A 25,151-nucleotide genomic window follows, 5' to 3' on the forward strand; every position below is an offset into this window, starting at 1 on the left:
CCATTTAAAATCTAGGCTACTACTAAAGTGATATTGCATTGTTCTATTATTTAGCGACCAAAGACACATTTGTTGCGTTTGTCAAGCTAACTTAAGTAGTCTAAACACTGTTTTGCTTGGCTCAAACTTCCTCACAACTTTGTCTTTTGCAATAAGTTTCACGTGGCAAAAAGAGCATTTTGACTTATTTTGATGCGAAATGTGAGAGGTGGCATCTTACCCAGCTCGAGATGTCCCGTCTCCTCGATTCTTCTTTTCTTCCTCTTTTTCTTCTCCTCCATCGCTTGACAACTGCCGTCCTCCAGCACCATGGAATTCACAGCCACCTTCTCTCGTCTCCTTTTCTTCATCATTCTCTTCGCAGCATCAGCCTGATCGGCTGCACTGCCATCACCACTCCCACCAACTTTCGTTTTCTTCTTATTCTTGTCCCGCTCGAGATGTCCAGTATTCACAATTCTTCTTTTCTTCCTCTTTTTCGTCTCCTCTCCCTCTTGACAACTGCTGTCCACAAGCACCCCGGAGTTCACATCCACCTTTTCTCCTTTATGTTTACTTTTCTTCATCATCGTTCTCTCAGCCCCAGCAGCCTGACACTTGGAGCTACCATTGCCACTCCCACTTTCTTTGATTTTCTTCTTTTTCTTTTTGAGCTTCTTGTGAATGTTTTCTTCATCGCGTGTGTGGTATGTATCACTAGCTTCTGGTAACTCTGCAGTGAGATGGTTCTTGTTCTTTTTCCTCACTTTGTGGACCACTTCCATCGTACCGAGTCCGCAGCACACGTGGGGGAATGTTGATAACGATGCACGCGCGCCTGAGTGGACAGCTGGGTTAACTTGTCAGAGAAATAAGTCCGATTTCATCTTCGTAGAGAATTTGGATATCGCACATGTTTTTTTATGCCTGGCATGTATTTCCGTGTCTCTCTGTGGGCGAATAATACAGCCAGACAAGACCTGTACGCTGCTGCTGACTCGTGCCAGCCGCAAACTTTCAGATTAGAGGAAAAGAACATAGTCAACGTACTTGAAAACGCTTCAAAATAAAAGTTCCACTGGCTGCATGAATGCGCTGGTATTGTGCTCTGTTATGTCTGTGTGTGAGGACCTAGCAGAGTTGTATAAATGTAGAGGTAGGCCTATAAGTGCTCTTACAGCAGCAATACTATAAGCATATTATTAGCCTATAAAGTTGAAGCCATGTAGTCATAGCACCGTTGTAATTGCATTTGTAAGAGAACTTTTATTTTTTATACAACTCTGGGTCCTAGCCTATCATAATAATGTAATGAGATCTGTTAAAATGGTGTGTTGGCCTATAAAATGGGCCTCATGTCTTCATTTGATAGGGCAGTGAAAAAATGATAGAAAAGTGAGTGGGAGAGAGAGAGATTGGGTAGGGGAATTGGATAATAACCCAAACCAGACTCGAACTCGGGTCATGATGTGCAATTTCTCTCTTCCAAAAAAGTGTGAGGTGCACACAAATCCCAAAAAGCAATTACTGTGGGTGCAAGATATCAAAGAATGCATAATATAGGTCTATTCTTCATAAAAAAAGAAGATTTACAATGAAAAGTTCATTGAAAAACCTTCACTGTGAGAAAAGCACTAGGGGTCCTATAGGCTCTGTAAGCCAGTGTTTCAAAGTGGTGGCCTGGGACCCCTGGGAGACCGTGAAGGGGCCATTTGGAAGAAAAAGTATAGCAAAAAAAAAAAATAATTGAAAAATCAATGTACACCGAAATAAGTAAAAGTAAGATAAACAATATTCCCATTAGTTAAATTGCATTATAATCGATTGCATCTCTGAACATGCTACAGTATATAGTATCTCTTCAATGTGCACCCCATCACTTCATATGCCTAGGCCCACTTCAGGAAGCAAGGACGTAGTGATGCTGGGAGAATACATTCAATAGCATGGTTTATGTAGCTCTGTGCCCACATGGTAGGCCTACATTAGCCTACACCCTCCCATTCACTCAATCCATTTTTTGGAGCGAGAACAGGTTGCCTACAGACAAACGGACGGTGCCCACGACGCTGTTGCTGTACGAGGAAAACAACAATTGTCTCGGATGCTAAACATGACCATTAAACGGCTTGCTGAACAAGAATGGCATTTGCTGCGTCATGTCGAAGATAATCAAAGACATTCTTATCACAATGGGCTTTGTCATTCACTCATCGTTTCATCTCTCCAACTTTGCCTATGCTCACCGTGCAACTACCCTGACATGACAATAGCCTATATCAGTGGTGCTCAAACTGTGGTACGTGTACCACTGGTGGCCTAGCCTATGTGGAAGCATTGGTATGGCTGCCTTTTAAGAGGGTCATGACAGATATGTTTGTATATGCTTAGGCATTATTGCTTGTTGTGTTTTTTCTCTCTCTCCTTCTCTCTTCCTTTTCTTTTTCTGCCTATTTTTTATTTTATTGTTTTTATGTATTCTACGATGTGTGTCTACCTATTGGTTCTAGAGCCTGTAATAAAGTTCATATATATATATTCCTCACAACTTCATGTAGCTCAATGATGTTTTAATTTTGCAGTGAAAAAAAATGTGTATGCCTTATAATGCCTATGTCCCAGAACCTTGGGATGTCAAAATGGGGTTTCATCGTCGGGCCAAAAAGGTTGGGATTGGGAACCACTGGTTTATAAGCATAACGGCATTATAATAACATGCACAGCCCAATACAGTCAGGGCAGGCTATGTATCATACAGAGGTTTATAGACTATGCATTAAAAGTAGTTTATATCATACCAGCATATAGTAAGGTGCCCAACTTTAATCATTTATTAACACAACATCATAATAGCATGCATGGTGGTGTGATACTGCCATTCCTTGCCAATAATTGGGTGACTTTTACATTACTTTATATGATGGGTGGCTCTTTTGAATGTATTTTCTCTCAAACGTATTGTTGTTGTTATTGTCATGATATGGTAGTACTAGTATTAGTAACGTGTTTTACGTTGAAGTAGAGATTTATTTTGACATGGTAGTTGGCCGAGATTTGGTCATTCGTCACGTCCTCCCTCTCGCGCAAGGAAGTCAAAACAAACACAGCAGCACCGTCCCGGCGAAGTGTAGTCAGAACATGTGGGCTACTTTCCCGTTGTTTGTGTTAAGCCACAGCTTTGGATACATCGAAAAGTGCAGGTAGGTCCGTTAGTTCATTCAATGTTTGTGTTACTACAACTACTTTACTTTCTCTGGTGTAGAATAGTCAACACAAACATTGGAATGCAATACATATTTTCTCCCGACAAAATAATACAGAGGATCAGACCGTGACCGTTGGTGTAGGCCAGAGATGTTTTTTAAAAAAGGAGGATTTATGTCCATCAAGTATACATTCATTTTTCAACAAGATCTTGTACTGATGCTGGTAGGCGAGTCAATCTGTATCTGACCGCTGCGCTCCATTAACACGCTTCTCTGAAGTCGCTGCTATTATGGACTTTACGGTGCCCATATGCCTTTTTATTCTAGTGTAACGAGGCTCGTGGAGAAAAAAAGGTTGTGTGCTTGTTGTGTTGATGACGGTATGGAAATGCTGTCGTTAGAGGCCTATATTATAAATAAACATAGACTCGATAGCACAATACTTTCTGGAATATGCTCTGCTCTTTTAAATAAATGGGAATAAAACCTTGTAATGGGATTTCTCATGGACACAGTTTAGTAATAGCCTTTATTGTCCCCAAGAGGAAATTCGTTCTCACCACACAGGGTGCAGTCGCCGTAAGAGCAGCGCCCATAAGAACACCTGTCAACCCACCTACACAATACACAATACAGTGTAAGACAAGGGAGGGGTAGGGTAGACATGGACCAGGTAGACAGGCGGCATTATAAGCATATAATAATAATAACATGGGGAGAGGAGAGGGAAAAAAGTCTAATGCCTTCAAATTATGGTTTGCACAATATGAAGACATAAATTAAAAAACCCTCAGCAGATCAGCACATTTAAAGGGACACTGTGCAGGAAATGGTCAACAAAGGTACTGCAACCATGCTGCTCATTGAAACTGGGCTGCCAATTGACAAATTTGGTCTTTACATGAAAGTTTACTAAGGAATATACAAATATCTTCTAGTATGGTCCAAGTACAGTCATTTTTGTAGCTAATAAATGTATATTTCTGGAAATTCAAAATGACAGACAGAAGATCCATTTTCATACATGAAAAGTACAATTTTCTCAGTCATAATAAATACTTGGAATTTGGCGGTGGTAAGTATTCATCAAAAAGGTAGATTTTGTGAATGGGCAGCATGAATTCTGGAACTAAACAACTAAAAATCTCACACAGTGTCCCTTTAAAGACAACACAACGTAAAGACACCACAACAGTGGAGGCGTTGGATAGGGGAAAGGGTCCTCAGTAGTCACACCTCTGGGAGCCTGCTGGCCACCAGAAGAGTAAACAGTCCCAGGTTCTGTGGGGGTGCGAGGGGGGGGCCTAGCATCATTATGTTGTTCTTCAAGGGCAACCGTATCTCACTCATTTCGTGAAGTATTCACGAAACAAATAGATTAATTTTCGTGGTGCATTCACGTTATTGCCCGCCTTTCGTAAAGTCTTCACGAAAATAATAGATTAATTTTCACGCTGCCTATTCACTTGAATTGCCCGACTGTTGCCTAGCGACCCACTAGTTTGATGCCCTTTCGGTAGCCTACCGTCACATGGTAATCAAACATTTCAAACAAGCAATTTAGGGTTAGGTTTAGGGTCAAGGTTAGGGTTAAGGTTAGGGTTAGGGTTAGGTTTAGGGTTAAGTAGGGTTAAGGTTAGGGTAGGTTTAGGTTTAGGTTCAGGTTTAGGGGACATAAGGCGTAAGTACCGAAAGGGCGTCGAATTAGTGAGTCCCAAGTGTATCAGCAGTGTTCTGTCAGCACCCCCTCCCCGCCCCTGCAGACGTTTGGATAACCATAGCAGCAGTGGGGCAATTCAAGTGAATAGGCAGCGTGAAAATTAATCTATTATTTTCGTGAAGACTTTACGAAAGGCGGGCAATAACGTGAATGCACCACGAAAATTAATCTATTATTTTCGTGAAGACTTTACGAAAGGCGTGAGATAGGGCTCTCAAGGGAGACTGTTTGTTCCTGCATTGACCTTGGCCTAGGCCACTGCACACAGGGGCGCCAAAACAGATGAGGGTTTTTTTGGGTTTTTGGGTTGAGCGCTTAATTGCATTCCACAACTTTCCATGCCTGCTCAAACTTAAATGGTGGTTTGACATGTTTCCAATTTCTTTGCATGGTGGTGCACAATGTACAGAGGTACTTACTGTGAAGGCTAATAGGCTACCATTATTTTACAGTGTACATTTGAAAACAAGGTGCTTCTAAAGTGAAATGCTCTTTTCTTACATAGTGCATATGGTAATTGATACGCATGTAAGAGCTATTGGAAATGCTTTTTTTTTTTCGAAGTGGAGACAGTACATGCACCATAAACACCATCAAGTCAACCCTAAATGAACGGTTTGAAGCCCTTCTGATAAGTGTTGTATATTTCTACGCGAAACACGTTGTTCACCTAAATAAAAAACAGCAAGCGGTGATCCTTCTTCTTTATTATGGACCGTCAAGTCAAGTCAGCTTTTATTATCACTCTCTTCATATGCACAAGATATACAAAAAAAATGAAATTGCGTTTTCTCTCTATAGGCCTACCATGCCAGGACAAGGACAAATACAAGACTGACATTTTACAGACTGACATAAAGTGCAAGACAGGACAGGTAACTGAACAGTAATGGACTGGTAACAATAAGTGGTCAATTGTAAATACAGTACAAATGAACATTTAACATTCAACATTTATCATTGAACATGTAAACAGAAGATGAGATAACTAACTTATAGAATGTAGACATTACAATTAATAGGATAATAACCGTGACAATAGTAACAGTATAATAACAATAGTTATATAAAGTAGTAGATTGGGGTAGCAGCATTGTAAGCAGCATGTTGTATTGTCTTATGTTGCAGGACTGAGGTATTGCAGGTAAGGTGCCGCCCCCGGTACAGTACTGTGTGTGCGCGTGTGCGCGTGTGCGCGTGTGCGCGTGTGTGTGTGTGTGTGTGTGCGTGTGCGTGTGCGTGTGCGTGTGTGTGTGTGTGTTCTTGTGGGGTAGTGCAGGTTCAGTCCAATAGTGGAATACAAAAAGTCAAAGCTGTGCTGTACTACACACCGTGCAGTCCAACATGGTCAAGTAGCAGCATTTAGCAGCATAGTTGGAGGCGCAAGTCTCATAGTGCAAGCAGTTCTTTGAAAATAAAATGGATAAGACAGGTACACTACACACCCATCAGACATACAGTGTAGGCACTCTCTCTAGTGTTGCCTAAGCTTGGAAGAGGACACCACAGAGCTTTTAGTTGGATTTACTAGAGATTCAACTCAAGTATGCTGTTTTGAGAGCAATCCAGTCTTCCATAGGGATGTGGCTGTTTTGAAATGACCAAGATTTTGATCGAGCTAGCACATACAGTAAGTATCTAAAGCAGTTTGGCTGGCACAGTGTTTAAAGTGAGGTTGGGTAGCACATGTAAAAATCACAAACTTTGCCAGTAATTGTCATGATGTTTCTGTTCACTTTTAAAGGTTCAGAGGAGACTTCAAATATGGCCTCTGCAGACGTCAACTCTCCACTCCAGCTGATGAGGAGCGTCAAAGAAGAGACAGAAGAGTTCAGTTTAGCTGACTCTCCATCCCAGCTGAACATAAAAGAAGAGAGAGTCGAGTTCCCTTGTTCTCCAGAACAGCTGAACGTAAAAGAAAAGAGGGAAGAGGTCTGCACTTCTCCATCCCAGCTGAACATAAAAGGAGAAGAGAGAGGAGAGTTCCCTGGTTCTCCAGAACAGCTGAACGTAAATAAAGAGTCGGAGCAGTTCCCCGGTTCTCCAGAACAGCTGAGGAGCGTATATGAGGACAGCGACGAGAATAGATCTGGTAAGACTCAATAAATGCTGTAAATAATATTTTCATGTGAAATTCACAGGAAATGTTGATGTAATGTTAATAGAATGAAACAACAATGTTCATTTTACTCAAACACATAAGTGTATATAAGTTGTACATTCAGAGAAACTGATCATTTCGAAGTGGTCTATGATAGTGGTGTGGATCGGCACTGCCCTCACGATCCGATTCGATCGCGATTCGGGAGGTAGGGATTCGATTCAATTCGATTCGATTCTATGCGATCCGATCCGACTCAATTCTACAATGCATTGCAATGCATTACATTTCTACTGAAAGCAAAGCAAATGTTTAATCAGTCATGATGAGGCAATACAAGTAGTCAGATACTGAGCAACAATTTATTGGCTGTTTCCTGTATCAATCTGTCTCAGTCTGTCTCAGTCTTGCAATGTTTTGAAGTGCTTTTATTAAATTGAACATTCATTTGCTCCTGAAATATCCATGGAATTAATTGAAACTTAAAACTTAAATCTTCACACACCGTTATGGCCTTATGTCTTTGTCATCGATTTCATATTTGGGTGGGAGACGTGACGCCTTGTTTTTTCGTAACATTGGTTAAAAACCTACAAAGCTGTTATTTTCCTTTAAAAAACAAATGTCAATGAAAGAAGATGTGGTACATTATGTTTCATATTAGTCTTAGATGAGAAGAAACATTTTTGTTAAGATTTATGTAAAGGTTTATATGTCAAATTTCCTGCGGTGTGACTGTAACATTAATGAAACAATATATAATAATATATATATAAATTAACCAACAACATTTTGAATAATGTATGAAGCATTTGGCATGATTGCATAAATCTTAACTTTAGATTAAGATATGTGAATGTGGAAAAAACTCAAGACAGTAATATTAACTACAAGTTCAATTTCGTAACACAAATTGCGTCCTGTGGGGTGACATGTATGTCAATGTTTGTGAATGGGCAGCTGCAAGGCCAACTACAAGGGTCTTAAAGACTGGCTCCTAACCAGTCAGTACCTCAGTTATTGGAGAGTGCTGTGGAAGTTTAAGGTGACTCTTAACCTCTTAATATGTCTTCATATTGTAATCTTTCCGTCACGCAATGCTTAGGTTCATTTTATGGTGTCCTGTGGTGTGACTGCTCTTATAGGAGGAAAAAAAAGTTTTTTTATTAATGAAAACACATATTAAGATTAAACACAATATCATTATCAAGTTAGCATGAGCTCAGATGTCAGTCATGTATACAAAAGGATTAAAATGGCCATAATGCAGTGAATTCCCTGTGGTGTGACTCCATTTTCCTGCGGTGTGACATGCCTATGCTATGTGTTGATGCAGGACACATTTTCCCAAAAATGGCAAAAAATAAGGTGAAATTCCACAGACCACTAAGTGCTTTATTTTTTTCAATTTTTTTCCAATTTTTATCCATCATTTTTTTCAGGAATTTGAAAAACTTTTTTTTTTTTTTGCGTTACGCCCTTAAACGTCAACCACCCATTTATTAATTTCTACTGTGTGTGTGTTTTGCTCTATTGTTAATACAGTTTGTTCCATTCTACTCTACTTTTTTTTTTAAATTGTGTTACGCCCTTAAACGCCAACCATCCATTAATATTCATTTCCATTCTACTCTTCACAGGGCATCAGCTCCACAGCGGTTCCAGTGGAGAGGAGTTTCGTGGAAAAACACATTCTGCTGCCCTGACCACAGAGAGGCCGTACGTCTGCAGTCAGTGTAACAAGAGCTTTAAGAGAATAGACAGGCTCCAAATCCACCAGCGTGTTCACACAGGGGAGAAACCATTTTCATGCAGTGACTGCGGAAAAACCTTTTCACGGCTGTGTATCCTTCGCAAACATTGTCTTTGTCACACTGAAGAGAGGCCGTATGCTTGCAGTCAGTGTAACAAGAGCTTTAAGAGAAAAGCAGAGCTCCAAATCCACCTGCGCGTTCACACAGGGGAGAAACCTTTTTCATGCACCGAATGTGGAAAGAGTTTCTCAGAGTCTTCTACCCTCTACAAACATCGTCGCGTTCACACTGGAGAGAGGCCGTACGTTTGCAGTCAGTGTGACAAGTGCTTTAAGATAAAAAGAGACCTCCAAGACCACCAATGGGTTCACACAGGGGAGAAACCATTTTCATGCAACGACTGCGGTAAAACCTTCTCAAACTCTTCTAACCTTTACGTACATCGCCGCATTCACACCGGAGAGAAGCCGTACGCTTGCAGTCAGTGTGACCAGAGCTTTAAGTCCAAACAGGAGCTCCAATCCCACCAGATTGTTCACACAGGGGAGAAACCATTTTCATGCACAACCTGTGGAAAGGGTTTCGTACATCATCATAGCCTCACTGTACACCATCGCATTCACACTGGAGAGAGGCCGTACGCTTGTAGTCAGTGTGGAAAGAGTTTCTCACAGTCTTCTAGCCTCCTCACACATCGCCTCATTCACACTGCAGAGAGGCCGTACCCTTGCAGCCAGTGTAGCAAGAGCTTTAAGAGAAAACAGGAGCTCCAAATCCACCAGCGTGTTCACACAGGGCAGAAACTATTTTCATGAACCGACCGTGGAAAAAGTTTCTTGTGCTCATCTCACCTCCAATCACATCGTCGCATTCACACTGGAGTCACTTGTAGTCAGTGTGACCAAAGCTTCCCACAGTCTGTCACCTGAAGACACACTTGTCATCACACTTGAATGAGGAATTCAGTCACTGTCGTACTTACGTAAGAGAGGCCGTTTGCTAGCAGCCATTGTGACTAGAATAGTGGTGGGGAACCTATGTTTTGAGGGCCGTTTGCGGTCCTTGACGCCCATGATGTAATTTTAATGTTCAGTGCTGGGAGTATGCAGTACTTTTTGCTGTAATGCAGTATTGTAAGGCATAACAGTACAGGGTACAAATCTGTAATATTTACTTTGTTACAATGCTAAGTAACTTAAGTTAAAATGCGTTGTACTGTGACCTGGATTTTAATGGTGTTCATTGTGGTGAGTCAGAAAGAAGCTATTTCTGAAATTTGCTTTAGATGTTGTCAAGCATGTGTGATGGTAAACAAGTGAGTTTTATAAAAAAAAGTGTATCATCTGGCTAGTCAAGCATGATGGTGAATTACACCTAAAAGAAACATGTGTCAACATGCACTGTGACTACTGAAGCAGATTGTGATAATCTCCATTTCATTCAAATCTCACACCGATCTATTTCATCCAGGTGCAGACTCAAAATGTATAAGTTCAACGTAAAGAAAGGTTAAAATGCACACCGATGACCTCCCTTTTAATCCCTTTTCATTTCTAGACGATTTGGGCCCTTTCTCTACCAGATTTTAATGGTGTACTCACTGTTGATGGCACATTTTCAAACATTAATGGCTGTATTTTGATTTTCTGTGAGTGAACAAGAAATGTACACGGATATGTATGTTGTTAACAGGTCACCAATCATTGTGTCAAAGTCAAATATCTTTAATGTTGTCCTATGAAAATATAAACTTACATATCTGCAAAAAATGTGAGGGGTGTACTCACTTATGTGACGTACCGTGTGTGTCCTGTTTCTGTTACTCCTGGTGAGGAGAGACTTTGGCAAGGGAGCACACATAGGGCAGTCATGGGTGAGCGGTTAGGGCGTCAGACTTGCATCCCAGAGGTTGTCTGTTCGACTTACGACCCGCCAGGTTGGTGAGGGGAGTAATTAACCAGTGCTCTCCCCCATCCTCCTCCATGACTGAGGTACCCTGAGCATGGTACCGTCCCACCGCACTGCTCCCCATGGGGCGCCACTGAGGGCTGCCCCCTTGCGCGGGTACCGGTATCGGTATCGGAATCGGATCGGAAGTGAAATAAAATATCTGTATCGGATCGGAAGTGCAAAAACCTGGATCGGGACATCTCTAGTTCACATGTTTAGTAAATCTCACGTGAGCCTCGTTGTACGTTGAGATCTGCGCTCATTTCTGCGATGGTTTCTAAGCAAGTTTGATAAATGAGGCCCATTGTATTTTCAGGCCGGAAGTGTAATTTCCCCCCCTGGTCTCTCTTGAAAAAATCTGCCCCCCTTGACCAATACCATCCCGGCACGGCTTCCAGATCCTGTTTTGTAGGCCTGAAGCGGACCACCAGGGCTGCATATAGAAATGCATGTGAATATGGGGGAAGCCGTGGCCTAGTGGTTTGAGAGTTGGTCTTGCAATTTAAGGTTTGCCGTTTCGAATCCCCCCTGACCTCTCCCTACATCTCCATCCATGGCTGAAGTGCCCTTGAGCGAGGCACCTAACCCCACATTGCTCCAGGGACTGTAACCAATACCCTGAAAATAATAGTTGTAAGTCGCTTTGAATAAATGAAAGCGTCAGCTAAATGTAATGTAATGTAATGTAATGAATATAGATATAAATGTGTAATATATTGTTCAGTCCTCTTACTAGGAGGAATTTGGAAAAGTGTCCCTCAGTGATTTTAATTGTGGGCCTATTGCTGAAAATGTGTAAAAGTAAATTCTGTATAGTATGTACAGTAAGTAAATACACTGTTAAGTCACTATCTCACACTGGATTTTCTTCATCTCTTGTCTGGTTCATTTGTTCAACGGCTGCGTCAATGAACAGCACTGTGCTTAATTGTTTTGTAAATGTTACTCTTTAACTTTAATGATTCTTAAATATCAGGCCATCTTTTGGCCGGTCTGCTGAGCAGAAGAAATGCATCCATAACCAACATTTACAATACAATACAATACAATACAACCTGTATTTATATATGTTGTTTGTTAGTCTTGGTTGGTTTGTTAGTCTTTCTGCACTATGGAGTCAACCATACTGTCATTTCACTGCAAGCTAGCCTACAAGGTGAGGGTTGTATGTAGGGCTGGGCAATATGATGATATATATCGTTATTGTGATATAAAAGTGGACCTTTTTCCTATATCGTTTATATCGTGATAGTAATTTTATCAATTTTATACAATTGAATATCATTTCATTACATTTCATGTTGTCACAATACACACTATAAGTAAATGTAACGGTAAAAATAAGAATAAAAAGATCCATTTTAAAGAAAGGTTGTTTTGCGACATGAAAAAATAAAGAGCAAATAAAGAGAATAACTGAAAACGTATGTAATTGTGCTATATCGTGATATATATATCGTTATCGTGATATAAAGTAATCCATATCGTGATATTGTTTTTTTTTTCCATATCAGTCAGTGTCACAAAAAGATGCTCTTCTATTAAATGATTTACCTCTACCACAAGGTTAACCTGACCTGGTTTACTACTGAAGAGTATTCCAAGAACCTGGCTCTGTAGTAAACCAGGCTAAGTTAACTTTGTGGTAGTGGTAAATCATCTAATAGAAGAGCCTGGAGTGCTCAGTTTTCTTACCTAATTGACACTAGTGGGCTATCTATTAGCTGGTTTACCACTTCCTGCTGCTTAACCATGTTCTTGGAATGTCACCTTTGAGCACATTTTGTTGTTTGTTGTCCACCGTAGTCCAACACCAACTGCAGACTTGAGGAAATATCCCGATCATATTCAGGCAGTGCTTGAAGTGGAAAAAAAGAAGTGCAGGAACACTCCAAAAGACAGTGATCCAAAAAGAAGTGACTTATTGGAGGAGAGGAGATTGAAGTGGTGACAGACTGTAAATACCTTGGTCTAATTATAGACCACAAGCCATCATGGGGCAGTTGTGCAGATGTAATCTATAAAAAGGGTCAACAACGTTTGTAGCCTATTTCCTAAGGAAACTTACATGTTGACTACACAGTTATTTTGACCTTATTTTACAAGTCTTTTATTGAAAGTGTTCTCTGCTATGGTATTGTATGCTGGTATGGTCACTCTAAAGTGACGCACAAAAGTAAATTGTTAAAACATGTGGGAAAATAATGGGCCGTCAGCAAAATGAGCTTCATAAACTTTATTTAGATAGATTAGCACAGAAAGCGGACAAAGTTTGTACTGACACTACCCACCCCCTCTCAGTTAAGTTCCAAACACTCCCTTCAGGACGCAGGTACCCTAACATTAGAACAAATAGAGCTAAGAACTCCTTCATCCCCATGGCAATTAATGAATTGAACAAGATGTGGGAGATACATTCTTGACATTATGGACATTCATAGGCTATTTGTTCCAATTTACCTCTTTTTTTCTTTCTTTTTTAGCAATCCCCTTGTGTTAACGGATGCATTTGACCAGTGGTCTATATTAATTACGTGTTTATTTCTATAGTAAACTTATATGTCTAGCTATTTATTGTGTATATTTGTTGTACTGTGTGTGCTTTTATTGTGAGCCTATATGTTTTTATGCCATGCTGTGCTGTAAGTCAAATTGCCTTTTTCAGGACATTAAAGCTTTCAAAGAGAGAAAAGAGAGAAGGAACCCTCGCCACTTATAAAATGTGGCGCACAAGATTGGTGCAGGAGCTCTGACACACACACACACACACACACACACACACACACACACACACACACACACACACACACACACACACACACACACACACACACACACACTTCAAGCACTGTATTCGGGATACGGGGATACTGAACTGCATGTAAACGCACTCATTGAAACTGGCGTGCTTATTGCCAAATTTGATCTTTTCATTAAAGTTTACTAAGTAATAAACTAATATTTTCTAGTATGGCCCAAGTACAGTCATTTTAATTTTAATTTTAATTAATTAATTCAAAATGGCGGACCATGGTGCAATTTTCCTAGTCATAATGAATACTTAGAATTTGATGGTGGTGGAAAGTCTTCATGAAAAAAGTTAACATTAGTGAATGGGTAGCATGATTTCTGGAAATAAACGAACTAAAAATCCCACACAGTTCACCTTTAAGCACCTTACTCCATGCTGGTATGATGCAGCGATAGACTACGAAAGGGGCAGGCTTATTTAAAGGGACACTATGCGGGAAATGGCCAAAAAAGGTACTGCAACTATGCTGCTCATTGAAACTGGGCTGCCTATCGCCAAATTTGATCTTTTCATGAAAGTTCACTAAGTAATAGACTAATATTTTCCAGTATGGCCCAAGTACAGTCAATTTTACTGCTAAAAATGGCTATTTCAGGAAATTCAAAATGGCGTACCATGGAGAAGATCCCCCTTTTCATGTATGAAAAGTGCAATTTTTCCAGACATAATGAACACTTTGAATTTGATGGTGGTGGTAAGTATTCATGAAAAAGGCAACATTAGTGAATAGGCAGCATGAATTCTGGAAATAAACAACTAAAAATCTCACACAGTGTCCCTTTAAAAGCAACAGCAATTGTAATGTTCACATGATTCACAGTGTAATGGTCATTGTTAATTCAGGCCACAAGGGGGAGCAATGCTTACTGTTTGGGGGTAAGTAAGAAAGCGGGAAGAGGAAGCAGCAGGGGCAGAGCTATACATGGGTTCTCAATGTTTATCAACACGATGTCATGAGGAGGGGTAAGACACTGGCAGCCAACCACGTGAGCCATTTTTTTTTGACCGACAGCGGTTTCCAACAATCATTGCTCTGCCCCATCCTCCTCTGAGGTACCCTGAGCATGGTACCCACAGGGGGTGTTCACTCACGGAACTAGCTACTAGCCACAACTGGCTAACCCTAACCACGGGCCAGTGCAAAATGAATGGGTGTCAATGGAGTTTTCTACCATTGTAATTTTTGTGATTTTTTATATTTTTTGTCCTGAAATATTAATATTAAGTTCGAAGCTAGAAATAATAAGGCCCCATTTGAATGGATACCCTTTATTAGTCATACCCAGTGATTGGATATTCTGTAGAGTTCACCAAAAAGTATCCAATCACTGGGCGTGACTAATTAGGCTGATACACTTGGAAGGACACTGGCCTTGCATTTGAGAAAGACCCTCAGTGTTTATCAACACGATGTTATGAGGAGGGGTAAGACAGTAGGTGCAATCGAGTTCGGTGCAATCGTCGGGTATCTTGGGATATGGTTCGAAGGACCACGTAAATGTTAGGTTTACCCTAAACATTTGTAATATGAAACACCTGAAAACAGAATAGACACAGAGAATCGTTATTTAAGTTCAAGCGCGCTTGGAGAGCGAGTAAAGAGGACTGTCAGTACAATCTTCCCCAATCACTCTGACAGGCCTCTCTCTCTCCAGCCGTTTTATTAAGGACAGTCCTGGTTCTCAACCGCTAGGGGGTGGGGGACACACATCCCGGTTGAGATTAGTTTCCGCACACACACACACACACACACACACACAAACACACAGGCCTTGGCCCGCTATCTAAAAGATGTACTTTGTTGTGGTTATTTCAAGGATGCATTCCTTCGTTCTGGTGCAGAGAAAGTCTTCGCACAGTCCAGTAATCGCACAGTCCAGTAATTTTCCACTGAGCCGCAGGCCCATTTGTTACCAAGGCATAATGTTTGCTCAACTATAGGATAACACGTAAATATAGTTCTAACACCTATGCCTCCTGAACAATTTCCCTTGCAATGATCATTGCAATGCAATGATTCCCTTTCCCATTGGCTTGATTCCAACCAAACCCCTCATATTGAATTTCTGAATTGAAATTCCAACAGAGCCAACATGACAATATTTCGACACAGAAAGCCAAATCAACCCGTCATTAGCTTCAGAAAGAATAAAATGAAGGTTTTTGTGCGACCATCTCACTCTCCTGATTTCAACATCATTGAGCCACTCAGGGGAAACCTCAAATGTGAGGTTCCAGCAAGACACCCAAAGATATTATAGGAAACAACCATTCTGCCAGGAAGAATGTGTTGTTTTGTCATCTGAGAACATTAAGAGCCTTATCCACAACTACCACAAACAATTTAGAGCGGCCCTTGATGTTAAACAGGGCCGTATTCAGCATCAGACATTAGGGTATGTAAACTTTTGAACAGGGTCATTTGGGTAGTTTGGGTTGTGATCATGCTTTTGAAAGAGTAAACACAGAATATTGCTAATAAATATCTTAAGCCAGTCACTAGCAATGAGTGAAAAAAAGGTTTTTGTGTAATATATCATATTTTGTGAGAAATCGCAGAGAAAGCGTATATTCTGCTGGGGTATGTAAACATATGAGCACCACTGTATTGGTGGATTTGGAGTTGTGTTTTAGTGTTAACGCTCTTGTCAAACTGACTGCAAGCGTACAGCTTCTCTCCAGCGTGAATGCGACAATGTAAGTGGAAGTGAGAAGAATGTGAGAAACTCTTTCCACAGTCGGTGCATGAATATGGTTTCTATCCCGTGTGAACACGCTGGTGACTTTAGAATTTTGATTTAGTCGTAAAGCTCTTGTCACGCTTCCTGCAAGCATACGGCTTCTCTCCAGTGTGAATGCTGCGATGTCTGTGGAGGTTAAAAGACTGTGAGAAACTCTTACCACAGTCGATGCATGAAAATGGTTTCTCCCCTGTGTGAACACGCTGGTGGCGTTGGAGCTCTGCATTTGTCTTAAAGCTCTTGTCACACTGAGTGCAAGCGTACGGCCTCTCTAAAGTGTGAACGCGACGATGTGAGTGGAGCTGAAAAGAACGTGAGAATCTCTTTCCACAGTCAGAGCATGAAAATGGTCTCTCCCCTGTGTGAACAAGCTGGTGTGTTTGGAGCTCATCTTTTCTCTTAAAGCTCTTGTCACACTGACTGCAAACGTATGGTCTCTCCCCTGTGTGAACAAGCTGGTGTGTTTGGAGCTCATGTTTTCTCTTAAAGCTCTTTTCACACTGACTGCAAACGTACGGCCTCTCTCCAGTGTGAACGCGACGATGTGAGTGGAGCTGAAAAGAATGTGAGAATCTCTTTCCACAGTCAGAGCATGAAAATGGTATCTCCCCTGTGTGAACAAGCTGGTGTGTTTGGAGCTCATATTTTCTCTTAAAGCTCTTTTCACACTGACTGCAAACGTATGGTCTCTCCCCTGTGTGAACAAGCTGATGGCGTTGGAGCTCTGCTTTTGTCTTAAAGCTCTTGCCACACTGACTGCAAGCGTACGGCTTCTCTCCAGTGTGAACGCGGTGATGTATGTGGAGGTTAAAAGAAGTTGAGAAACTCTTTCCGCAGTCCGTGCATGAAAATGGTTTCTCCCCAGTGTGAACAAGCTGGTGTTTGTGGAGGTTTTCTTTTGTCTTAAAGCTCTTGTCACACTGACTGCAAGGGTAACGCCTCTCTGTGGTGAGGGCAGCAGAATGTGTTTTTCCACTAAACTCTGCTCCACTGGAACTGCAGTGAAGCTGATGCTCTGTGAAGAATAGAACAGAGCAAACTATTAACAACAGAACACACACACGCACACGCACACACACGCACACCGTTGTCATCAATAGGTCATTTTTGTCATTTTAAAATGTCAAAAGTAGGTGGATCAGGATTTTATGCAGGTTTGCCATTTTGGAAGCGTTTTACCTATTCAACAATAAATGTTGGGGTGATTTGAAAAAAACACCATGAAAGTTTAGTATTACTTTAATTCTTACCCTTTAATATGAGCCCATAACCATCTGGACTATATCGGCAAAAGTATTCGCTAACCTGCCTTGACTCGTATATGAACGTGAAAAGAAGGAAGGTCCAGACACTGTTGCTGCTCAACGGCGCATTGCGCCCGCCCCTTCCTTCAAGAGTCTTTAAAAGAACTGTCATGTCACACAAACTCACATACACCTGACGAAGACCAGACTGCATGGTCGAAACGTTGCGTTAAGAAACCTGGAGCAGCAACAGTGTGAGGACCTTTCTTCCTTTCATGTTTAATCGTGTTTAAGTCCGGCACCTGTTTAAAGGAACAGACCACCCTTTTTTGATTTTCACATAATTGCAGTATTTCCAAGCATTATTCATGAATGTGCGTATCATTTTCGTCTATGTGTTTGCATTGCCCTGTTTGACAGTATACCCAAATTAGGCATAGTAATGCAAGTCTATGGTACAAAATAAAACATCATCAAATGTACTTATAAACCACTTTAAAATGAATGTAACATTCACCAGAGTATAAAACAGCAATTTAATTTGGTCCAGTGATCACTTGTGGCTTGATGCTAAAGATACCAGTTACTTTCAGTGATTATGCTAAGCTATGCTAATAATTCTGATCCAATAAATCTAAGTACTGAAAACAAAGAGAAGAAAATGATATGCACATTCATGAACAATGCTGGGAAATACTGCAAATATGTGAAAATCAAAAAGGGTGGTCTGTTCCTTTAATCTGGATGTGCACGCTCTCCAAAACGCTCGTATATGAACGTACCATCCCATTTCAAACCCATACGGCAGTGGTTCTCAAAGTGTGGTCCGGGGACCACTGGTGGTCCGCGACAGAGCTCAGGTGGTCCGCCAGGAGATTCCTACTGTTCCGAGACAAGCTAGCAGTTGGCTATATTTGTGACAGAATTAAAAAGCTAAACATAGCTTAAGTCATATTTTCATCACAATAAGACAGGCTTGTAAATGTGAATAAAAAGTAAGTGATCTGCATCAAAATTAGCAGTGTTGAATTACCACCCGTCATCTGTCAATTCGGTTGACAGGTGGTCCCTGAACATTTTTGGGGCGGACAAAGTGGTCCTCGGTCTGAAAAAGTTTGAGAAACACTGCCATACGGTGAAATATGATGTTGGTCCACCTGTTGCAGATTTAATAACGCCTCTCAGTGCAAGTCTTGATGTTATGAAATATGATGTTGGTCCACCTGTTGCAGATTTAATAACGCCTCTCAGTGCAAGTCTTGATGTTATGAAATATGATGTTGGTCCACCTGTTGCAGAGTTAATAACGCCTCTCAGTGCAAGTCTTGTTGTTATGAAATATGATGTTGGTCCACCTGTTGCAGAGTTAATAACGCCTCTCAGTGCAAGTCTTGATGTTATGAAATATGATGTTGGTCCACCTGTTGCAGAGTTAATAACGCCTCTCAGTGCAAGTCTTGATGTTATGAAATATGATGTTGGTCCACCTGTTGCAGATTTAATAACGCCTCTCAGTGCAAGTCTTGATGTTATGAAATATGATGTTGGTCCACCTGTTGCAGATTTAATAACGCCTCTCAGTGCAAGTCTTGATGTTATGAAATATGATGTTGGTCCACCTGTTGCAAATTTAATAACGCCTCTCAGTGCAAGTCTTGATGTTATGAAATATGATGTTGGTCCACCTGTTGCAGAGTTAATAACGCCTCTCATTGCAAGTCTTGATGTTATGAAATATGATGTTGGTCCACCTGTTGCAGATTAAATAACGCCTCTCAGTGCAAGTCTTGATAGGGCAGTCATGGGTGAGCGGTTAGGGCGTCAGACTTGCATCCCAGAGGTTGCCGGTTCGACTCCCGACCCGCCAGGTTGGTGGGGGGAGTAATCAACCAGTGCTCTCCCCCACCCTCCTCCATGACTGAGGTACCCTGAGCATGGTACCGTCCCACCGCACTGCTCCCCATGGGGCGCCACTGAGGGCTGCCCCCTTGCACGGGTGAGGCATAAATGCAATTTCGTTGTGTGCAGTGTTCACTTGTGTGCTGTGTCACAATGACAATGGGCTTTCACTCACTTTGATGTTATGAAATATGATGTTGGTCCACCTGTTTTAGAGTTAATAACGCCTCTCATTGCAAGTCTTGATGTTATGAAATATGATGTTGGTCCACCTGTTGCAGATTTAATAACGCCTCTCATTAGAAATATGATGTTGGTCCACCTGTTGCAGATTTAATAACGCCTCTCAGTGCAAGTCTTGATGTTATGAAATATGATGTTGGTCCACCTGTTGCAGATTTAATAACGCCTCTCAGTGCAAGTCTTGATGTTATGAAATATGATGTTGGTCCACCTGTTGCAGAGTTAATAACTCCTCTCAGTGCAAGTCTTGATGTTATGAAATATGATGTTGGTCCACCTGTTGCAGAGTTAATAACGCCTCTCATTGCAAGTCTTGATGTTATGAAATATGATGTTGGTCCACCTGTTGCAGAGTTAATAACGCCTCTCATTGCAAGTCTTGATGTTATGAAATATGATGTTGGTCCACCTGTTGCAGATTAAATAACGCCTCTCAGTGCAAGTCTTGATGTTATGAAATATGATGTTGGTCCACCTGTTTTAGAGTTAATAACGCCTCTCATTGCAAGTCTTGATGTTATGAAATATGATGTTGGTCCACCTGTTGCAGATTTAATAACGCCTCTCATTAGAAATATGATGTTGGTCCACCTGTTGCAGATTTAATAACGCCTCTCAGTGCAAGTCTTGATGTTATGAAATATGATGTTGGTCCACCTGTTGCAGAGTTAATAACGCCTCTCATTGCAAGTCTTGATGTTATGAAATATGATGTTGGTCCACCTGTTGCAGAGTTAATAACGCCTCTCATTGCAAGTCTTGATGTTATGAAATATGATGTTGGTCCACCTGTTGCAGATTTAATAACGCCTCTCAGTGCAAGTCTTGATGTTATGAAATATGATGTTGGTCCACCTGTTTTAGAGTTAATAACGCCTCTCATTGCAAGTCTTGATGTTATGAAATATGATGTTGGTCCACCTGTTGCAGATTTAATAACGCCTCTCATTAGAAATATGATGTTGGTCCACCTGTTGCAGATTTAATAACGCCTCTCAGTGCAAGTCTTGATGTTATGAAATATGATGTTGGTCCACCTGTTGCAGATTTAATAACGCCTCTCAGTGCAAGTCTTGATGTTATGAAATATGATGTTGGTCCACCTGTTGCAGAGTTAATAACGCCTCTCAGTGCAAGTCTTGATGTTATGAAATATGATGTTGGTCCACCTGTTGCAGAGTTAATAACGCCTCTCATTGCAAGTCTTGATGTTATGAAATATGATGTTGGTCCACCTGTTGCAGAGTTAATAACGCCTCTCATTGCAAGTCTTGATGTTATGAAATATGATGTTGGTCCACCTGTTGCAGATTAAATAACGCCTCTCAGTGCAAGTCTTGATGTTATGAAATATGATGTTGGTCCACCTGTTGCAGAGTTAATAACGCCTCTCAGTGCAAGTCTTGATGTTATGAAATATGATGTTGGTCCACCTGTTGCAGATTTAATAACGCCTCTCAGTGCAAGTCTTGATGTTATGAAATATGATGTTGGTCCACCTGTTGCAGAGTTAATAACGCCTCTCAGTGCAAGTCTTGATGTTATGAAATATGATGTTGGTCCACCTGTTGCAGAGTTAATAACGCGCCTCTCAGTGCAAGTCTTGATGTTATGAAATATGATGTTGGTCCACCTGTTGCAGAGTTAATAACGCCTCTCAGTGCAAGTCTTGATGTTATGAAATATGATGTTGGTCCACCTGTTGCAGAGTTAATAACGCCTCTCAGTGCAAGTCTTGATGTTATGAAATATGATGTTGGTCCACCTGTTGCAGAGTTAATAACGCCTCTCAGTGCAAGTCTCGATGTTATGAAATATGATGTTGGTCCACCTGTTGCAGATTTAATAACGCCTCTCACTGTTCCAAGACAAGCTAGCAGTTGGCTATATTTGTGACCGAATTAAAAAAGCTAAACATAGCTGACGTCATATTTTCATCACAATAATACAGGCTTGTAAATGTGAATAAAGAGTAAGTGATCTGCATCAAAATTAGCAGTGTTGAATTACCACCCGTCACCTGTCAATTCGACAGGTTGTCCGTTAACATTTTTGGGGTGACAAAGTGGTCCTCGGGCTGAAAAAGTTTGAGAAACACTGCCATACGGTGAAATATGATGTTGGTCCACCTGTTGCAGAGTTAATAACGTCTCTCAGTGCAAGTCTTGATGTTATGAAATATGATGTTGGTCCACCTGTTGCAGATTTAATAACGCCTCTCAGTGCAAGTCTTGATGTTATGAAATATGATGTTGGTCCACCTGTTGCAGAGTTAATAACGCCTCTCAGTGCAAGTCTTGATGTTATGAAATATGATGTTGGTCCACCTGTTGCAGAGTTAATAACGCCTCTCAGTGCAAGTCTTGATGTTATGAGATATGATGTTGGTCCACCTGTTGCAGAGTTAATAACGCGCCTCTCAGTGCAAGTCTTGATGTTATGAAATATGATGTTGGTCCACCTGTTGCAGAGTTAATAACGCCTCTCAGTGTAAGTCTTGATGTTATGAAATATGATGTTGGTCCACCTGTTGCAGAGTTAATAACGCCTCTCAGTGCAAGTCTTGATGTTATGAAATATGATGTTGGTCCACCTGTTGCAGATTTAATAACGCCTCTCACTGTTCCAAGACAAGCTAGCAGAAGGCTTTATTTGTAACAGTTATTACAAAGCTAAACATAGCTGAAGTCACATTTTCACCACAATAAGATGTGCTTGTAAATGTGAATAAAAAGTAAGTGATCTGCATCAAAGTTAGCAGTGTTGAATTACCACCCGTCATCTGTCAATTCGGTTGACAGGTGTTCCCTGAACATTTTTGGGGTGACAAAGTGGTCCTCGGGCTGAAAAAGTTTGAGAAACACTGCCATACGGTGAAATATGATGTTGGTCCACCTGTTGCAGATTTAATAACGCCTCTCAGTGCAAGTCTTGATGTTATGAAATATGATGTTGGTCCACCTGTTGCAGATTTAATAACGCCTCTCAGTGCAAGTCTTGATGTTATGAAATATGATGTTGGTCCACCTGTTGCAGAGTTAATAACGCCTCTCAGTGCAAGTCTTGATGTTATGAAATATGATGTTGGTCCACCTGTTGCAGATTTAATAACGCCTCTCAGTGCAAGTCTTGATGTTATGAAATATGATGTTGGTCCACCTGTTGCAGATTTAATAACGCCTCTCATTAGAAATATGATGTTGGTCCACCTGTTGCAGATTTAATAACGCCTCTCAGTGCAAGTCTTGATGTTATGAGATATGATGTTGGTCCACCTGTTGCAGATTTAATAACACCTCTCAGTGCAAGTCTTGATGTTATGAAATATGATGTTGGTCCACCTGTTGCAGAGTTAATAACGCCTCTCAGTGCAAGTCTTGATGTTATGAAATATGATGTTGGTCCACCTGTTGCAGAGTTAATAACGCCTCTCAGTGCAAGTCTTGATGTTATGAAATAGAACTGGGCGCGCTGTGGCGCAAGGCACTAATCCCCCCAATATTTGGGGCTTGCATGCCCACGAGGACCCCAGTTCGAGTTCGGCCAGGGTAATTTCCCGATCGCTGTCCTGTCAAATAAAGGCATCATTTTGTAGCTAATTACAACTTAAGGATACCAAAACATGTTGGACAATTACATACTCCTAATGTTGTGGAAACAGTTTGGAGTGGGCCACTTCCAACATGAAAAGTTGACAGAAACACAATACACACAGTCCTCAACCTTGTGGACCATAACATGAAGCTGTAGTAGCGGCAAAAGGTGGATAGACATCATACTGAACCATACGGGTTAGAAATGGCATGGCACTTAAAGATGGCCTCTCAACGTCATTTGATTAATATTGCTGTGTTCCCCATTGGTATTGAATGCGTTACGCGTTGGTCCTGTTTTAAAAAACGTTCTGGTTGTTTGTTTCAAGCCATTTTTGCAAGCTAGCAATGTGGCTTGTGGAGAAACGAGAGGGTGTTCCGTGTTTCTCGTGGAAAAGCGTCTCTGATTGGCTCACTCTTCCTGCTCTCGTGGAAATGCATCTCTGATTGGCTCAGTCCTCCTGTTCTTGGATAGAATGTAATGGGAAACAGAGTCGCCACTTCTCCGGGTGGTACTGCACTATAGGGGCGCCAACGGAGGCGTGCATGCTCCATTCAGGGCTGTGCTCTTTCGACAGCGATCCCTAGGCGAGCTGTAGGCACGGAGCAACCACCAGAGTGGGCTTGCTGTATGGATGAGGCTTTGTGCTGTGTGTGTACCTGAGAGTAGCAACCAGCTGATAGCTAAGCTAAGCTAGATTTCGGGCCACCAGACGTTGCTTGTATTGAAAACAAGCAGAAAAAAAATACTCAACATGTTTTTAGGAAAATGGGTCGACATAAACCTTTGTGGGCAACGCCTTCTTTCGACGTGACGAAACACAGAAAGGCTTTCGTGATTCGCTTGTTTCTCTGCATTATTAATGTAAATTGGGAAACACCGGGAAACACAGCCAGGCGAGGTGACGCACCGCTATGAGAGCCTTGCAAGTGAGTTTAACTTGGGGTGACCGTCCGATCTTCAAAAGGAGTGAGTAAAACTGTGTTTTATCGGAAGTTGGCCTTTAAATTCATATGTGAGTCAAGGCAGGTTAGCAAATACTTTTAGCAAATACTTGTTCTATATTATAAGCCTTTCATGAGATGTCTTACCAGATCTCTTGGTTGCCTCGGCATCTCTGTGGTTCTCTTCATTGTTCTCCTGCCGTCCTTGTGGTCTACAGCAGTCCACCAGCACTACAGATACGCTCCTCAGACTGTACAGAGAACGCAGCATCTCCTCGCTGTCCTCTTTTACGCTCCTCAGCTGAGGTGGAGAACCGGGGAAATGCTCGGTCTCTTCTTTTATGTTCAGCTGGGATGGAGACGCAGGGAACTCTTCTCTCTCTTCTTTTATCTCCAGCTGTTCTTGAGAACCAGGGACCTCTCCTCTCTCTTCTTTTATGTTCAGCTGGGATGGAGAATCAGTTGAGCTGAACTCCTCTGTCTCTTCTTTGACGCTCCTCATCAGCTGGAGTGGAGAGTTGACTTCTGCAGATGGCATCTTAGTAGCTACAGACCTTGAATCTGAACAGAAATGATGACAATTACTGGTAACGTTTTTTTTTTTTTTTTTTTACATTTGCAATCCAACCTCACAGTAATGGCGGTGCAAGCCTAAACCAGCATGCTAGGAACAAGGTAATGAGTGTAGAAGATTAAATCAGCAGTACCGTGGATAGTAGATGTAGACAGACACCAAGTGTTGAAGTCAGAATCTTTAAGAGTGTAACACGCCAGATCAGGGATGGGCAACTTTCATGATACGGAGGGCCACATTTTTTCATCGCCACCATCGGAGGGCCACATGACCAGGGATCAGACTGCAACTCCCATACAATAGCTCTAGATGCAGTTGGTTGCTCAATGACTTGATTTGGAAGGAATGGGAGTGTTTTCTATCTGCCAACAGTATAATCACAACAGATTA

The 25,151-nt window shown here is 41.4% G+C and overlaps 3 protein-coding genes across 3 annotated transcripts in view; 1 reads left to right on the plus strand and 2 right to left on the minus strand.

The window, feature by feature from the left end:
- Positions 1–313, minus strand: part of LOC134464151 (transcription termination factor 1-like) — a 7,824-nt gene extending 7,511 nt beyond the window's left edge. The window contains exon 1 of the mRNA XM_063217612.1: positions 221–313. Coding sequence (XP_063073682.1) covers positions 221–311 — 91 coding nt within the window. The 5' untranslated portion in view covers positions 312–313. The remainder of the gene's footprint in view (positions 1–220) is intronic.
- Positions 314–6,669: 6,356 nt separating this feature from the next.
- Positions 6,670–9,758, plus strand: LOC134464328 (gastrula zinc finger protein XlCGF52.1-like). Its single transcript, XM_063217795.1, has 2 exons — positions 6,670–6,997; positions 8,647–9,758. Exons 1-2 carry the CDS (start codon positions 6,670–6,672, stop codon positions 9,573–9,575), a joined length of 1,257 nt encoding a protein of 418 aa, XP_063073865.1. The 3' UTR covers positions 9,576–9,758.
- Positions 9,759–15,208: 5,450 nt separating this feature from the next.
- Positions 15,209–24,702, minus strand: LOC134464152 (gastrula zinc finger protein XlCGF52.1-like). Its single transcript, XM_063217613.1, has 2 exons — positions 24,335–24,702; positions 15,209–17,278 (listed from the first exon to the last, which is right to left on the minus strand). Exons 1-2 carry the CDS (start codon positions 24,687–24,689, stop codon positions 16,308–16,310), a joined length of 1,326 nt encoding a protein of 441 aa, XP_063073683.1. The 5' UTR covers positions 24,690–24,702; the 3' UTR covers positions 15,209–16,307.
- Positions 24,703–25,151: the final 449 nt, after the last annotated feature.

Source organism: Engraulis encrasicolus, chromosome 15, assembly GCF_034702125.1.
Source record: "Engraulis encrasicolus isolate BLACKSEA-1 chromosome 15, IST_EnEncr_1.0, whole genome shotgun sequence".
Classification (NCBI taxonomy): domain Eukaryota; kingdom Metazoa; phylum Chordata; class Actinopteri; order Clupeiformes; family Engraulidae; genus Engraulis; species Engraulis encrasicolus.

What these genes read in the sequence shown, in the direction of transcription:
- LOC134464328 (XM_063217795.1), top strand. Translation starts at nt 6,670, where the DNA reads ATGGCCTCTGCAGACGTCAACTCTCCACTCCAGCTGATGAGGAGCGTC. An exon ending in CAGCGACGAGAATAGATCTG is followed by an intron (nt 6,998 to 8,646) that starts GTAAGACTCAAT and finishes TACTCTTCACAG; the next exon opens with GGCATCAGCTCCACAGCGGT.
- LOC134464152 (XM_063217613.1), bottom strand. Translation starts at nt 24,689, where the DNA reads ATGAGGAGCGTCAAAGAAGAGACAGAGGAGTTCAGCTCAACTGATTCT. An exon ending in CGAGGCAACCAAGAGATCTG is followed by an intron (nt 17,279 to 24,334) that starts GTAAGACATCTC and finishes TATTCTTCACAG; the next exon opens with AGCATCAGCTTCACTGCAGT.